The sequence below is a fragment of the Photinus pyralis genome, unplaced genomic scaffold, assembly GCF_008802855.1.
Source record: "Photinus pyralis isolate 1611_PpyrPB1 unplaced genomic scaffold, Ppyr1.3 Ppyr1.4_LG5, whole genome shotgun sequence".
In the NCBI taxonomy this organism is placed as follows: Eukaryota; Metazoa; Arthropoda; class Insecta; order Coleoptera; family Lampyridae; genus Photinus; species Photinus pyralis.
This window is the reverse complement of record NW_022170596.1, coordinates 4001785-4017299: the sequence shown is the minus strand read 5'-3', so window position 1 is coordinate 4017299 and position 15515 is coordinate 4001785. Positions and strand designations below refer to the sequence as shown.

The 15515-nt window shown below is 40.5% G+C and overlaps 2 protein-coding genes across 4 annotated transcripts in view; one reads left to right on the top strand and one right to left on the bottom strand.

Moving 5' to 3' along the window:
* LOC116170852 (inactive dipeptidyl peptidase 10-like) overlaps nucleotides 1–15515 on the top strand; it is a 226028-nt gene that overhangs the window by 118408 nt on the left and 92105 nt on the right. The gene's annotated exons all lie outside the window — the stretch shown is intronic.
* LOC116170853 (probable cytochrome P450 6a14) lies at nucleotides 5639–7524 on the bottom strand. Its single transcript, XM_031487381.1, has 3 exons — nucleotides 6316–7524; nucleotides 6018–6269; nucleotides 5639–5967 (listed from the first exon to the last, which is right to left on the bottom strand). Exons 1-3 carry the CDS (start codon nucleotides 7403–7405, stop codon nucleotides 5804–5806), a joined length of 1506 nt encoding a protein of 501 aa, XP_031343241.1. The 5' UTR covers nucleotides 7406–7524; the 3' UTR covers nucleotides 5639–5803.

The window sequence follows — 15515 nt, the reverse complement described above, 5'->3', positions numbered from 1 at the left end:
TTTTTTAGTAGGTGACTTCGGATGTGTTTTGCATTTACGAAATAATATACCTAACGTTGATATTAGGTAAGCGATATACTTCATCTTGATGCATTTATTTTGCAATTATACATATCTCTTTAGAAGACAATTGACTACTACCGCAGAAAAATGCATAGTCTGCTGATCTTAGAAGTGATTTTGCTTTAAAACAGAAGTTGTAACGGGAGCCCATGAACGTATTTTCTTCAATTCACATTTTTTTTTAAATTTTAGTTCAATTTTATTGATATTTTATAGTATATTCTTCTGTAAATATTTACCGCCTAGGGGCGGGAAAAGATAACATTACCGCAGAGTGCACTGTGTATCGTAAAACGCGACTAAGGGCCGGTTCTACAATGCTAGTATGTACCACGGACAAGCTATTCTTGGAGTAACATTCGAAAGTTTGGTTCTACATTTGCAGAATAGCGTTATTCCAGGTGTAAAATGGCGGATAAGTTATCCCTTTGAAATTGTTTGGATATACCAGGCATCAAAGTTATTCTCCCATTCTATTGGTAGCGGTTTTGTATGTCGTTCTCGTTTGTCACTTACTTGCCAAGCTGACAGCACGTGTTTTTTGTGATTTTTTAATCAAAATCAAAATGGGGATGGGGATAACCGTAAATCCCCAATGAACATAAATATTTTCGACTCTGCCAAAGATGACTGGGATGAGTTTGAGAACGGACATAATCCGAAAATGTTCAGACGTCGGTAAGCTGACGTTATTTTGCTTTACATAACTAGAATGCCTATTCGATGGTTTACAGACCAAATTTCTTTGAAGACGATTTGGAATTCTTTACACGATTTTGTCTGCAAAAGCGTACATGTGAAATGCTCCTAGAAATGATTCAGGATAGAATTCAAAGTACCAGAGACAGAAATCATGCGATAACACCAACAACAAAGTTGCTCTTAAGTTTACGTTTTTATGCAACAGGCAACATGCTCATTTCAGTTGCAGATTTTGCAGGTGTTAGCAAAACCTCTGCCTGTGGCATTGAGACCCAGGTGACAGATGCAATCGCCTCTCTTCATAATAACTTCATAACACTTCCTACTATATCCTTGAATTCTTCAACCAAGCTAACTAGCACATCTACTTCATCAGATGTAAAATTACTGCACCTTTTTTACCCTCATCACTTTCCATCACTTCTAAGACCCGCGAAATCAATACACAAATCACAAAAAATTTTGTAGTCAGTACAAATGTCAGCACAAAGTGAACTAATATGCGTACAAATGAGCTACTCCCGGATATACGAGGTATAGCTATTCTAGGGTGATCGAATGACTGTAGAACGCAACTCAAAAATTTAACCGAGTATAAGCTTATTCTCGCATTGTAGAACCGGCCCTAAACAACGTTCAGTCAACCGCAACCTCCGCCTCTTTTTCTATAGGCCTACCCGTTTGCCCACCTGACCGGAGTCCTCTTTTGCTTAGTGCCGGACTTCCGTGGTTGGGATTGTTGTTGGGGCTTGGACCTGTAACGTAACTTAAGGGGTAGCCTGGGACGCTCCCTGTAGTTTATTATTTTGATCAATCTCTATGTCAGAAAAGTCAAATTCGTCCCTGTAGCTCCCCACCTACCACGGAACCCTACAGCGCCCGCTAAAGTGTAAAGTTCAACTAATGAGATTATGGCCCTTTGACTTTTTGACCCTTGAGAAAGTCAAGGGTAGTTTTTGTTTTGATCAAAGAAACAGTTCGTTCTAAGAGAGCCGCGACAGTCTAACAGTTGTCATAAAAAATTCGTTTGAAACCACGAAAACAAGCTACGACGAAGATAGCTCGTTAAGCCACGGGTGATTACATTTTCATTACCGGAACATCTACCCACAAACTCGAACCAAAGTGCCGAAATCACTAGGTCATAACAATTATTAATAACCACCTGATTTTTTGTATGCAGTTTCACGGAACGTTCTCTTGTATCCCTTGTATCTTGTACAAAGAAGGTCACCTCACCTTTTCTTCCAAAACTGCCTTTCATAAACAAGCGCTATCGCGAACCCCTTCCACTTTTCTCTATGAAGGCGCGCAAATCCACTAATTTTGCCCCATTATTAAAACACTACTTTATCACATAAACAAAATGTTATCCATTATTTTCTTATCTAAACCCATTTACATTTAAGACAGATCTCCAATTTTATACAAAAATAAAACCTAACAAATAATTTCCAAAGATAAGGAAATTCGACACATAGGAAACATCTGCACATTTACCTATCACCTTACAATGTATTATCAATTTAAATATAAGCAATAATTTTGCATGTTTATCTAATAATGACTTACAACATTCAATTTAAATCAAGGTCGTATCATGTATAGCATAAATAATCAGTCTTTTTTATAAAACATAAAATAATTAAGCAAAATATAATTATATGCTTGGTTTTTAAAGTAAGGGGCTAAATATTTTCACCGATAGCAGCAACCCAAGTTATTTTTATCCCAACAAGTTTTTATCCCAAAATCGCACATTTGGAGTTAATTAAATTATCTGAAAAGTACCCAATTTTCTCATTATTTGAAGTGAAAACACTCGCCGTCTAATCAATCAGAAGTAATAACAGGTTGTACATGAGTCTTAAAATTAGTGAACATAGACTATCTAAATTTGTTGATCACTAAAGTTTCCGATAAGATTTTTGATTGTTTACTAATTACTGGTAGGGATTTTGTACAAAAATTACGCGTTCGCGTGAGTATCCGTAATTTACATACAAATTGGAAAATGGAACACCTACTTAAATACATTTTGTTTAGACAAGGGCCGCATTCGTTTAATTAACGGATAGAAATACTGATCCCGGTGATATGGGAAGCGATTTTGTATAGTTAATTATAATTTTTTATCCGAAAGTGTCAGGAGTTCCGTGAGGGTCACTTACACATAATCCATGAAAGCTTTAAAATTATTGTTTTCTTGTACTTCAAACAGTTTGGATTTACAAAACAGTTTTCCTGGAACATATGACCTCTTTTGATGATATTTTCTGTAACCGTTTGATATAAATGTGACTGAATTCTTTGGCCTCGCCTCGCTCCCAGGCCTCACCGACCTCGTCCTGCACCTCTACGTCCGACATGAAAGGGCTACCTTTCAAGTGTTTCTTCACGAACACAAAATCGTGGAAATCGTACGGCGACATGTTAACAATGGTGGCAATCCCTTCTGTGATGTGTCTTTTGACCATTACAGTCTCATCTGCACGAAAAATATACTCCCTCAGTAATCTTCACATTGAACCGTGTCCTTCCTGAACGGATTGAATGGTGGGCGGGCGGAAATCTCCACGTTTTCACTTTTCTCAAAAATGCTGATAGAAACTTCATCCGGACACTGATACAGCTCTATGGAGATGATATTTGGTACTCGGATTAATCTTCGGTCTTGTAGGTTTAACTTACATACGATTTCACTTATATTTATACCCCTTCTGTCAGTCTCTACTGTAATTAAGTTCCGCCTATAATGCTACGACGGATCGTTTATAAGATCAGCACAACTCTTTTACCAGATTTTGTTAGTTCGATCTCGGTACTAAGCAGACGTGTTTAACCTCATTCCGAATATACATACGTAAAGCAGTATTTATGATCCTATTCTATTTACATGTGAAATAGAATTGCATTTCTAATCGCAATTATTACTTTATATTGCTAATTCTCTTTTACCTTCCTGGCGGTAATAATATCCCAACTCGGGTCATAATTACAATTATAATTTCCTTTCAATGCTATAATACACATTGGTGCGCTCAATGTGACATTCATACCTAAATTTATCTTTTGTTTTTTTTAAATTTCTGTATAGGGAATATCCCCGTTACAAAGTGTCTTTCACGAGCTGTATCAGGTGGCTGGTCACATTTTGGAGATAACTGAAAGTGGCAATAGGAGGAAATGGATAACTGCAAGTGGTACTTGCGCGAGGCAGAAATGTGGTACAGGTGGCGGCATCTTCTCCTTGCCCACCGTTATTTTAGGTCATTGGTACTGGGGCTAATTTTCTTTTCTTCCACTCCATGGTGTTCGGCGGTCGGCGAGTCGTGATAAACGTAGAGAACAATTTCGTAAATATCGAGCAGCAAAAAGACGTGCTCCTTTTGCCCCGCCGGTATAGCAGACCGTCGGGGACGATGTAACTGCTCATTAGTTGCTCCTGTACGAGTATTGTCGGGCCCAGTATTCTGACTTGCAGGGAAGGATGCTATATAACAGTTGGCATTGATTATCCCTGCCACTAACACCACCTCGATTTCGTCGGTCAATATATGTGCGACGGAATTCGGTGTAAGATGGGTTGCCTATTATTCGATATTCGTCCCTTAGCTCACACGAGATTCAGGATTCTACAAAAGGGACGAACAGCCACTGCAACTTCAGTCCGGCCGCATCCGGGGCTTTGTTCACGCCAACCGGGGTTAAAAGTGTTTTGGAGACGATATCGGTATCTGATTGTAATTTTTAAAATTGTGGAAAAAAAATTAATACTTTAATGTAAAGAGCAGTACGGCGACTGCCTAAGGGATTACTGTTAGGCAGTTGCATATGAAATTTCGGGAAAAAAATTCTGGAACCATGATAAATACCACAGCTCAGTTATTATCAAAAAGGGGTGCCTGCCTCAAGAACAGTGCACGAAGTGCCACCTGTATCAGTAAATGGTAATTAGTTTAAAATTGTAGTTCCCTCAAGCGCAATGCACAAAGTGCTTTCTCTCTCGATCGCCCAAGATAGACAAAAGAATTGAATATTTCCCAGGTGCGGATTTATAAGAGTCGCTTCGATCAGCTCACTGGGAATTGCGACTTCAAGAAAAGAAGGCTGTTGTAGATTATCCATCTCTAACCTTGAATGCCTAGTGAGGATTTCGCCTCTGTGACAAAAAAATACAATGGATAAATTAAATGCGGCTTCACGTGAGTTTTACATAAATTAAAAACAATCGCCAGGGTTACCTACGGGTCACCGGCTTTGTTCACAGCTTGGCGCTAATGGTTTGTCGCAGGCGAATTTCCCAGAGGTTTAGCACCAATTTTTTCTAGCAGTTCACCGTAGACGCACTCGGGACTTAACGCGCAATGCCGCATGAATATCTGCCAAAAACCTAATTCCCATCACTTTACTGATTCACACACATTCTAGGACGTAAAACTTTTGCACCAGTAAAACTCATTTTTTGTAGCGAATGGAATTTCTACACGTCAATAAGTCAACTCCTCGTGGAGTGGAATAACACTGAATGAGCAATTCACGCGCTACTTATCAAAGATAACAACGACCGCAAAATATATAAAGGCCCCTTGTAATTGGAACTAAGCACGCCATATATCACGACTCAATAGCGCCGCTAACCTTTGTATACATTTAAACGTTACACTTTCTGGTATAAAACATTGGAATTATTTTTCAAAATTTAGACATTAATTTAGTATTTCTTCCATGATCTTCCACAGATGTCGAAATAGATTTGTGTAAGGGTAGAAACAATTCTTACAGAACTGAAAAAGGCATACCCAAGGTCTATGAAAAGAGCTAACGTTTGAAGTTTTCGTCACTGGAGAGGAATTTAAACAAAAAGTGCAAGTGTGCGTAGCTTTTAATACTTTTGTTTTATAAATCATCCCTAAGTTATAATACTCTTGCTTGAATAAAATCTTATTCATTCTAAATAAATGATTTAAAACCGAAAGAATGCAGGCTGACAAAGCCAATAAATACCCCAATGATTACGAATGATACACTTGTTTGTTTACGTTATCTTCCTAACGTTCAACCATACAGGATCTCGAGTATTTGAGATGAATAAATATTTATCCAAAACGGGCGGTACAGTTTTTGAACAAACAGAAAACGCATAGTCTTTCAAAAGAGTCGTTAAGCCCACTTTAACCTGCATTGTTCCAAATCGCATACCTGCAAGGAGTTACTCAATTACCAATTCAAAGTACACTGGATAAACGTACCTATGCATGTTCGAGGTCCCTCACCAAATGGCATATATGTGAATGGTGTAATTTTAGGAGTATTTTCAGCCGAAAAATGCTCAGGGTCAAATGCTTCAGGATTGTCCCAAAACTCTGGATCTTTGTGTAAGGCAATAGATGGTATTACAACCAGAGTATTCTTCTCGATTACCACATCCGTGTCTGGTACCGGATAGTCTTGGACGCATTCCCGGGTTAAAAATGTCAGCGATGGATACAACCTCATCGTTTCTAGAAACCAAAGACATTAGAATATGCACCAAAGCGACCTACTAACCGTTAACAACTTGGTCCAGATATTTCATGCCCATGACTGCCTCATAAGTGATCTCGTCGTCGTTTTCTCTTAAAGTACTCTCGATCTCCTCCCTAACTTTGTTTTGGATGTCTTCATTTCTTGCCAACTCGTACAAACAGAGAGTGGTAACTGATGAGGAGGTTTCAAATCCGGCTATGAAGAATACAAAAGCTTCAGCAGCCATCTGTTCCATGGTTAACATCGGTTTTCCACTTTCCTTGTTACTTTTTTGTAATTCAATCAGAATTTGTAACATATCGTTCCTAACAACATTATTTTTTTCCCTATGTTGGATTGTGTCCCTCACTGCGTTGAAGAAAAATTGAGTGCTCTCTTTGGGAAGTAGCGCAACACCTAACATTCTGGACAGGGTTGGAAAGATATTAGCAAGCCCTCGTTTAGCTCGATTTAGCTTGTCCTGGGTGTTAAACAACGCTCGCCCGTGATGGCGGAAGGCGGCATCGTCGTCTTTGAAGCTATTACATTCTAGACCAAACGCGCACGAACCAATTACATCCGTCGTAAATCTGGCAATAACCTCCTTGATCATTACTGGGGTTCCGTCAACGCAGTGGCTTGCTACCGCTTCGCGCATTGGCACAGTACAGTCCAATAGCGTGTTGAACATCCTCTTCATTTTACCCGAAGTAAAAGTTGGTGTCAACTTGGTGCGTAGGTCTCTCCACTTTTGTCCACTGAGGTTAAACAGGTGAGCGCTTAAGGGATCATCCTTTTCATTGTAGTAAGTTCCTCGATTGACAAAGTGGCGGAAATCGTTCTGGAGGACGTTTTTTACATAATCGGTCGCAATTGGTAGATAGATTGGTTTCGATAGCACGTACAATCCTGCGTGTTTCACTCCGCGAGATTTGAATTGGTCATAAAAACTCTTCGCCCATTCGCCGAAATGTTGTTTTCTCGAAAATATTGGTTCATAGTTACCGTACGGGAACGTGGGTGGAATGTGGGGGAGACCCCTTCGTTTCCAGTACGTGTACCCCCACTGGATGTAAGCGGTTACAAGTACTGCTAGTGCGGCAACCAAGGCGCACACAATCAAACATGCCATTGTAACACGGACCACTGGACTCAATACGAAATCAGGGTTTCACAAATTCTCTGCGGATACACTGAACTCAGTTCTCTAAATTATCAAATTACTGTTCACTTAGAATATATATGGTTACTATGACTTGCAAGTATTTAATCTTCATATCATCTGCTTAACCTTGAGTGGCGCTGATAGGCGTTCATATTTGGTGTCGAGACATTAAGATTAATTTGTACCGTCTCTACGATGATGTGAGATAAATTTTTATCAGGAGTTTGGAGATTGAGGTTTGCTTACAATATCATATTTGATTGTAAGACCGCAAAGGTCAAAATAGGTGCATTGGGGTGCCGAGGCAACGGTGATCCGCGAGCACATCGCCACATTTCGCACAACAGTCCACTTGAATTTTGGCTAGTGCAAGGTTATCTTGGAAAAGGAATTTTACGTTTTCACAAGTATTAATAGTAGTACAAAAGTCAAGTCGCATTGATTTCTGGTTTGCCACAATTTATGAATCTTGGATTTAATTTTGAAGCGCATCAATTTGTTTCTGTGGCGGTAATGTAACTCATTTCTCCAACTGTTTGACTACATATTGACTGTCAAGATTTGACCCCCCCCCCCCCCCGCACCATTGTGAATCAATTTAAGAATGGTATCCAATTTATAAGCTATTTAGGAGCTTTTCATATCGTAAGCTTAAAATTTTAGAGCTCGCTTTAATCACTAGGAATCGAACATTTCTTAGGGGGTGGTCGAGTCTACTTGGACTCCCCACAGAAAATTGTCTTTTCTAAAACCCCGCCCCTCCTTTTTTATTTTTTTTAAGTAGTGGCTAAATCAACGCCACCGCCACCCGTAATGCCTTCAATTTCGACACCTTATTAAAAATTTATAATCCACCGATGGCAATCATAGAGCAATATTTTATCAATTTTCAGGACGTGGTTGTCGGCGCGTCCTTCAACTTCCAATAACCTGTTAAAAAAGGTAAAAAACCGAAAAAAGTATTATGGGTTCCGGTTTTCAATACGTTTCCATTTCTGAAGGAATACCGGTTTCGGTTCGGTTTTCGCTCCAGAAAAAAATACCGGTTTCGGTCCGGTTTTCGGTTCTTTTTCGGTCCGGTCCTGGTCCCTGCTTGAAGCACGGGTGCTTTTTGTCCTAGATTCTGAAGCCATGCCCATTTCTTCCGTACACTCCACAGCCGGTGTCCTCCGTAGTTTTTGAGCCATTGGTGTAATGCACATCTGTATCGAGCAGGGATTATCATCTTAAACAGTTTTTTATCACAAACTGTTTTGGTTATCCTCTCAGTTATCCTACCGAGGATTTTATTTTTAGAGATTTCATCAAAGATTAAGCGAAGGTCTCACCCTTGAGGATTCCTCCTCTCCATTGTCCCTCAGCCAGTATGTCCGTCTGAATGCCTCTGCCATAATTAACAGGTGTAGTGGCGACCAGTTCATATAGTCTCCATAGGAACTGTCAGGATCGTTATCATTGCCCTCGTAATTCTAAGGCAAGCGTTGCGCTGCACCTTGATAAGTACATGCATGTTCTTATGGGCAAAGAATTCCACCACACCAGTGACGAATACGTAATAACTGGTATAATTATTTTAGTGTATATCCAGTGGGTGCTCCCCACAGGGACCGTGTGACGTTGTTCGCTATTTTTTCCATTTGTGATTTGAAGGTAAGCGCTTGGCCGAACGAGATGCCCAAGTATTTACCTTCTTTTACTACCTGTAGCTTGGTGCCCTACATTGCAACGTCCGTTAGCTTTGTCGGCCCTTTTGTATGTGAGAAAAGCTAATGAGGTTTGTTCCTGTTGAATTAACAGACAAGCCCTCCCCTTCGCACAATGTTTCCACTAGATTTAAAGCTCCCTGCCTCACGAGTGATACGGTCTCCTCTAATCCGCTATCACTATGTCATCGGTAAAGGCAACACTGTGGTGTAGCCATCATCAATTAATCTACAGCATTTCGCCCCCCCCCCCCCCCCGAGCTGCTCTCGCTAGCTCTGACCTCAAGCAGTCCACCAATACCTGGTTTGCGCATGTGATCAGCAGCGCTGCCATCAGACCGGTGTTGCTTTTGCGCCCCAGTCTTCAGTGCAGGGTAAGGCGACTTAATACAACGGTGTGGCGCCCGGTGCTCCGAAGTTGGGGCCAGTAGTTGCTGATCATCTATTCAGCCACGCATCCACGTCGGCCCTCTGACCCTTGGAATTTAGGTTTTTACGATACAAAAAGAAACGCTTCTGGATTCCGCAATGAAGAGATAGATTGGTCCGATTAGCTACTAACACTGATGAGGAAACATTCAAGACTACCCCAAGTTTTCACTTTTTACACCAACAAATTCACTAAAAACTCACAGTCGTATGCAACCACAGAGAGTGCGTGCTGATGCAACTAACCGGTAGCTCAGAGGTAAGGCTACTGCGAAATTGACCTGGCCGCCCTCAACCAGGGTTGACTATTTCACCTATTGAGAGTGGAGCTCCAAAATTAGACTTACTTATTAAATGAAACAGCTTGTAATTCATGGACAAGGTTAATTTGTAATAAGTAAAGAAAAACAGATTAGGGGCTACGCCAGAATAGACCTGGGCCGCTCCCAAGATGACATCTATTTGCTCTTTTTAAGAGTGACGCTTAAAAATTGCAATTACTTGTAAATGAAAGCCTTTAAGTAGCTCGTAATTCATGCCTGAAAATTAATTTGAAATAAGTAAAGGATACCAGAGGAGGGATTGCGTCCAAGTGGAACTGGCCGGCCTATCAACTTGCCTTTTTAAGAGTGGCGCTCAAAAATCGAAATTACTTGTAAATGAAAGCTCTTAAATAGCTCGTAATTCCAGTACAAAATTTAATTTGAAAAAGGTAATTCGGATCAGTGGGGGGGGGGGGCTGAATTCAAGTGGACTCGGCCACCCCATAAGAAATGTTCAATTTTTAGTTTTTAAGCTTGCGATATGAAAAGCTCCTAAATAGCTCATAAATTGGATCCCATTCTTAAGTTGGGGGGCTAGGTCCAGCGGGGTATTGTATCTCGGGGTTCGAGTTTCTCGATTGTTTGTGAATTACCCCTTTAAGTAGTGTCTTCTTCTTTCCAATGTCCAACATTCAAGAATATGTATTACGCAGTTTCGTATATTGTACTTGTGCCCTTATGACGGAAGTGCAAGAAAATTTCAAAATTGTTTTGGGAAGGCCTATTTGGTCTCCTTTTCGAGTATAAGATGCACTTTGATCTATATGTACAGTTTTGGAGAAGTAACAGTGATCTATCATACGTACGTTATACAGCATATGCAAATATTGCACTTGTGCGCTTAGAACCTCCTCTTTTTAGGGTAAAAATGTCATTTTGATCCAATGTACAGTTTTTGAGGAATATCACTGTGATCTATCATCCCTACATATTACGTCATATAACATATCAAAATATTGTCTTCGGACCCTTATAACAGAAGTTACTTGCACATTCTTTAATCATTTTGATGATTTTTTACTTTATCACTTATTGTGGTTGAGGCATTTGACCCCAAAGTGACGAACTCCTATGATCGCTCCGGTGTTTATCTTCACTCCGGTGTTTATCTTCACTCCGGTGTATGGGCCAGGTTTTTTAGTGTAACATAACGAAGTTGGGGTAATGCGTATTGTAACGAGTGGTTTTATTTCGCGCCAAATTTCATTAAAAAATTCGAAATTTCTTGTCATGATAGTGAAGGTCACCCTGTATATTTCATTATTTGTTTCGGTTAGAAATTTTGTGTTTGGGCATTTCGGTTCGCTCAAGACTATGGTCCGATAGATTTAATTTCGCTCAGATTTAATTTCGTCGTGGGAAGAGTGCAAAGTTGATTGACGTCATCATGAGTAATGCGAGTTGTTGTCGTTCGTTTATCAACTTTGGCGCCGTCTAGACCGAGAATAGGAAGGATATAGCACCGAGCCATCAAGAGATAAGGGTTTTTAATTCGTCAGCAGAAAACCGTGAGATCAGTTTATTCAGCAGTTCCTGGAGGTTGACGACGAAGTTAGAGTGGGTTAAGTCTTCTTTATCTAAACCAATGAGAGAATTTCTAGCGGGAGCCATTTTTGTTTTATGGTAATTTGGGTGTGGTTTTCTCATTTCAATTCTGAAGAAGGGGATCGTTTTTGAAGAGACTCGCGGTTAGTACGTCAAGCGGTCAACACGTACCTTGAGCGATCGTTTTGGTACACTTAGCGTTTTGAGCCACCGGTTTATTTCGGTTGCTCGCAGTTGCGTGCTTTTTGCACCCGTTTCGAAGTGTTATTTTCTTTTCGCGTTGATTTTTGGGCGACGAAGACCCAGGTTCCGATCAGGTGATATTTTGGCGAACCCTTGAGCTTCACCCCAGTTTACTTTGGATGCAGTGAATCGCGTTAGGATACGTTGTGATTTCTCGAGGATATATAATTCAAAGTGCTGCCCTAGTCCTCAAGGCGCAGAATTTCGGGATCCGCCCCAGGTGGAATTTCCTACTAGTGCCGTACGGTCATTTGTCGAAGGAGCGCTGCGTTTTGGAGAGATATTTGCCCTAAGAAGAGCTGGTGAAATAATAAGTCGAACCTCCCAAGAACAAATCGCGGTTTACCGTCGGATAGTAATCATAAAAATTTGTGTTCTGCCGTGCCGCTAACTCAAAAATCTGTCTCCCGCAGGCGATCAAAGTTAATAAACTCTAAGAGCCGGTGGAAGGAAATAGTAGGGGTCACTGTTTAAATTAAATACACCACTGTGTAGAAACTTTGGCAACTAGCCGTCTCCCACTCGCCACGCGAAGGATTTCCTGGACTAAGCTTCAGTTCAAACACTAAACTTTGCTTTCGTTCCGAGGAAGGATAGGCACCGTGGATTTTGTTTCCGTGTGTTAATTTCAAGCCACCCCCTAGGAAGTCACAGAGACCTAAGTGTCAGGTTTCATCACATCCACCCTGTACCAGAGGAAAGAGCAGTTCACAAGATCGGCTGTACAAATGTTGTAAAGGTTAGTCTAATTAAATTTGTAACGTTCTGTAAAGTCCCACTTTTTGGTAATGAAGCTATAGTAAAAAATTTTGATTTGATTGTTTATTAAAGTCCAATGAACGATTACCAAAGAGTAGGATAAATTTTTGTGTTTATTTAAATAAGTCCCAGCCCACGCTGGAGTAAAAACCGATGACCTGTTGTTGAAATTTTCAAACTGTAGAGGATGGCCACCCCTTGAGTAAATTAGTCTCACCTGGTAGGATTTTTTTATTTAGTTTAGTTGTCATTGTTAAGCTATTGTTTTTACAAGGAGGAGAGAAGAACTGCTAGATCCCTGTAATTTGTTTGTATCTCTAATATCATTTAAATATATTATCTATTTGGTTCCAATGTGCCTATGTCTTTAACGAAGAACGAGGGGAAAGAAAGAGAGGAGTAGGAGTTGAGGCAGGAGACTGGTAGGCGGCAGGTTAAGGTTTGTTACGCAGTTTCAAAAGAGTTAAAAGCCCACCGATTTGAGTTAGCCGGAGCATTTATTTTTATCGATTGAGCAGCCTGAGAAGAAGACGGTTTGCCTTGCCGGGCGGACCGATGGTAATTTTCAAGTCCAGAAGGAACCCCCGTAGCAGTATATACTCAATTTTCCGTCGTCTGTCTCTTTGTTTCTGCGAGATCTCGGCCCCTGGCTCATCTAGAGCCTTCGAGTTTTCGCTAATTGATAACTGCTATGGTCTATATTTGCCCGTTACTCATCATTGTTGTGTTACGCGAGTTCGTTTTGAAACATTTTTTTATTTATATACGTTCCTTTTGGGTTTACAGAAGTGGACATAAGGCAACTGGTACAGGTTCCAATTTTTGCAAGTTTGTTTGCGAAGTTTGCAGGTTCCAATTTTTGCAAGTTTGTTTGCGATTTCGGTTCATCCAGGCCCTGTTCCTTCCGCAAACTTTGAATCGTCAACGTATATAGGGTTCTTGTTTGTCTTCGTTGAGGAGGAGGATTCTGAATTCCAATTTGAGATTATCGATAGTTTCGATTTCAATTCCAGTATTGGAATCTTGACCGACGATGTGATCTTTAGAGGTTTAACTTTGGTCTGAATGTCGCGCCACTGTTTCATGCATTAGTTGCCTGTACTCTGTTTGCACTTTGTGGTAGTTTATCCTATCTTTAATGCTTTTTAATCTGTTGAAAAGACAAGTCACCTTGTCACCAGGGTTCTTTGTTCCACCAGCAGCTGGGTTTTGATGCGCCCTGGCTGAGCTTGGATTTCGGACAGCAGTCTTTATAGGAGGAGATTATTGCCTTTTCCAGCTGGTCACCTTTGGAATCTACTGATTTCCTGAAAGAGGAATCGAATTCTATGGATTCAATATTTTTGCAGTTGTTCTGTTGCTCCTGTATGCTCTTCTCGTATGTTCATTTCCCGGGTCAGTTTAAAGAAAATATCGGAGTCATGGCATAATAAAGATTCGTTAAAAACGAGCTACTGTTTGATCATCCAACTTATACTCGGAGTTGTAGTGATTGATTGATTGATTTATTTATTGCCCTACAGGCTTATCGCCCAATTACAGTAAATATAATTATTAATAATTATAGTAAATGGTTACTTCCCCCCTCTTATTGCATTTTGGAAAGTGGAAGCATTTCCCTCCGGTATCGAGGTTGTTAGTAAGAGTGTAATCAAGGAGAAACTCGCCTCTTTGGTTACAGTTGGTTCGTCCCCAAGCGTTCTGGTAGGAATTTGCATCACAGCAAATAATTGGTGAATGCTACTATTCCTCCCATTTCTATACTTGACGGCGGTTTGGTGGAACAAATACTACAAACACTTTCTTGTTCTCCTTCGTCGTCTATAAGATTTTAATAGTTGTAATGTCCCTAGAATGTCCCCTGTATGAGTGACAAGTTTATGTCGTTAGCAAGCATTTCCCTGCATTAAGATGCCGCCGTGTAGATTAATTTGCATCATACCTAAAGTTCGGGGTTCTTGGGACCGAAAGATCCTGCTTCACTCAGGGATCTCGCTCACGTTTAGGATTCACCAAATGGGTACTTGCAGGCTAGTTAGACTCTTGTTTTTTTTTACTTTTATTTTAAGTGGGAAGAATTTCATCCAATGCTGCTCTACTAAGCCAAGCCACTTAGGCCCGGTTGTACAATGTCAGATTAAACTTCAGGTTGGTTTAACTGAGAGATTTCAGAAATACGATTGGTCAACTTGTGAAATATTAGCCAATCAAATCCTTTAACCCACAATTCAAGTATAAACTGAAGTTTAAACTGACATTATACAACCGAACCCGAATGGGTTCGTCCGTATTCTCCCAAATTCGTTCGACGCTAATATTTCTGCGCAAGATACCTACTGCTTTGTCAAGCACTCGTTTATTTTCGCGGGTATATATAATTGGTTGTATGTACACATTAGCCGAACGAATCTATTCGAGCGGATTTGTTCGCTATATTAATGAGAGCCTTAAAACAAACTTAAAGCACACTGTTAGTTCCCTGAGCGGGCACTGTAAATAATCCGGTTCGGTAGCGGCGCCGTTTTCCATTCGAGACCTGGAGCTTACCATCGCCGACCGTATCTTGTCCAGAAACAAGAATGACCGAAAATTTCTGGTGGCGTTCGAAGCACTCCCGCTCCCCTGTTTCCTACCGTTCCGCCGACTATCGCCGTTGTCACCTTTACAAATGTACTTGTAACATTACTGCTGGATTTCCCTTTTTCTTACTGTTATGAAACTTCGTTTTTGTAATTATACCGCTTATTCTTTTCTTTTGCGTAAAGCAGCCAAGGCTCGTCGCATATAAGTTTGGTGAATGTAGCTTAGGGAACAGTAAATAATTCGGTAGTGGTTTCGACGAAAAAGCAATTGCAGGAAAGCGAGACAATATTCTCCCTCCATAATTAATGGAACGGAAAGTAGCAAAAAACTTACCTTGTAACTAACGGAGCGGTAGGATTACGGCGCAAACTTAATGTGAAAGCAAAATCCAAGACGGACTGAATGCAAAATGAATTTACGGAAAATCTTAAAATAACGGAACATTCCGTGGAAGTACCTTCCTTCCAAATGCCCTCTAAATGGGGCCTGTTT

Coding starts and splice junctions, on each gene's coding strand:
- LOC116170853 (XM_031487381.1), bottom strand. CDS start 7,405: ATGGCATGTTTGATTGTGTGCGCCTTGGTTGCCGCACTAGCAGTACTT. Junction 6,270..6,315: donor TCTGGACCAAGTTGTTAACG/GTTAGTAGGTCG, acceptor TTTGGTTTCTAG/AAACGATGAGGTTGTATCCA. Junction 5,968..6,017: donor GGGACCTCGAACATGCATAG/GTACGTTTATCC, acceptor AACTCCTTGCAG/GTATGCGATTTGGAACAATG.